We start from the raw sequence: 1,811 nt of genomic DNA on the forward strand, positions 1-1,811 counted from the left end.
CTCGGGCAGGGGAAGCGTCTCCCAGGGCTGAGCGTGCTCAAAGCGCCACCACTGAGTATCCGGACGTGCAGAACGTCTTAAACCTGTTGTGACTCTGAAGGAGCAGTACATGAGCTGACAGCCCAGGGCTGCACTGCCGGCAAAGGCACGCTGTGAGAGAATGGGGTGGGCAGGATCTATGGAATAGGCTTTGGAGGCTTCATGTTGCACCTTGTGTCCTGTGTCCTGTGTCCTGCCTCTGGCAGCAACCACGACTCTGAGGAATGTAGTGGTAGGACAAGGGGCGATGGGTTTAAACTGAAACAGGCCGTTCAGGTTGGAGATATGGCAGAAACTCTTCCCTGTGAGGGTGCTGAGGCGCTGGCACAGGGTGCCCAGAGAAGCTGTGGCTGCCCCATCCCTGGCAGTGTTCAAGGCCAGCTTGGACACAGGGGCTTGGAGCAACCTGCTCTAGAGGAAGGTGTCCCTGCCCGGGGCAGGGGTTGGAGCTGGAGGAGCTTTAAGGTCCCTTCAACATAAACTGTTCCACGATTCTGTTCTTGGGGAACAGGGTGCAAGGCTGGTCTGGGGATTCTCCCAGTCATCACCTGGTTGGGGGTCAGGGCCTCAGGAAGGTCCTGATGTGATTTATCTTTATAACGTGGAGCAACCTGCAGTCTCTCTCTGGTCACTGAGGGCTCAGAGCAAACTAAATGTATGAGTTGGTGAATGCCCAAACCCACGTGTGCTCCTGGCACTGCGGCCCATGCAGGTCATCACCCAAAACCCTCCTGGGTGTGAGGAGCTTGGGTTGCCCCGGCGGGGACTGACAGAGCTCCTTGTTTCTGCAGGACAAGAAGTACACACTGACCATGGAAGACCTGACACCAGCACTTGCAGAGTATGGCATCAACGTGAAAAAGCCACATTACTTCACATGAGGACTGAGGGGTTGTCACTGGAACTTCAGGTCACTTCCATGCCATTAAACACCTGGGTAGGGTTTTTGGTGGAACAGCGTCTTGTCTCCTGCCCTGCCTGCAGTGAAACAGCATGCACTGCTGGCTGGGGCCTCTGTTCTCACCACAAGCTGCTCCTGTGCCTTTGGAAGGTGAGGAGAGCGGTTGGCAACTGCTTCCAGTTGCATCCTCTGCCCTTCCCGGGCGGTTCATCCCTGCCCCAGGGGGCTGCAGGGAAGGTGTGATGGGACTAGGTGCAGCTGCAGAGCCCAGAGCCTGGGGACTGTTGGGCAGCCCCTGTCCATCTCCTGCCCTCCCTGTTCTCCCAGTGCTTCTCACAGCAGCTTCATAACAAATGTTTATTTGGGATGCTGGCAGCTTTTCCACGTGGCCTGGATGGAAAACCAGGGAGTGAAGCGCGAAGCCGGGGTGTGCAGCAGGCAGCGCCCCCCTGGCTGCTCCGGGGGGAGAGCTCCAGCCTCGGGGCAGCAGTGCCCATGGCCCAGCGGCCCACAGCTCCGGGGAGAGTGCAGGTGCTGCCCTGGGCTTGGTGCCGCGAGGGCAGAGGTGTGTGTACCGTGTCCATGGCTGGTGCAGGAGGGGGATGGTCCTTGCTCCCCCCGGCGCTGGGTTAGAGAAGGCACTTGGGGGTGTGGAGGGGAAGCGTGGCAGTGCAGGGGGGCATTGCCCTCTACTTCTCCTGCATCTTCTCCAGGATGGGCACAATCATGTCAAACTTGGGGCGCTTGGCTGGGTCCTCGTTCATGCAGATCTTCATTAGCTTGCAGATGTGCGGGGAGATGCCGGGCGGGATGGTTGGACGCAGCCCCTCCAGGGCCACCTTGAGCAGGGGAAGAGAGGGGCAGGATCCCA

The 1,811-nt window shown here is 59.0% G+C and overlaps 1 protein-coding gene across 1 annotated transcript in view; it reads right to left on the reverse strand.

Annotated features, from left to right (window-relative positions):
- Positions 1–1,612: 1,612 nt before the first annotated feature.
- Positions 1,613–1,811, reverse strand: part of LOC104405291 (integrin-linked protein kinase) — a 1,602-nt gene continuing 1,403 nt past the window's right edge. Inside the window, exon 4 of the mRNA XM_010013960.1 lies at positions 1,613–1,779. Within this exon, the coding sequence (XP_010012262.1) occupies positions 1,630–1,779 (150 nt within the window). The 3' untranslated portion in view covers positions 1,613–1,629. The remainder of the gene's footprint in view (positions 1,780–1,811) is intronic.

The sequence above is a fragment of the Nestor notabilis genome, unplaced genomic scaffold (genome assembly GCF_000696875.1).
Source record: "Nestor notabilis isolate BGI_N333 unplaced genomic scaffold, ASM69687v1 scaffold22224, whole genome shotgun sequence".
In the NCBI taxonomy this organism is placed as follows: domain Eukaryota; kingdom Metazoa; phylum Chordata; class Aves; order Psittaciformes; family Psittacidae; genus Nestor; species Nestor notabilis.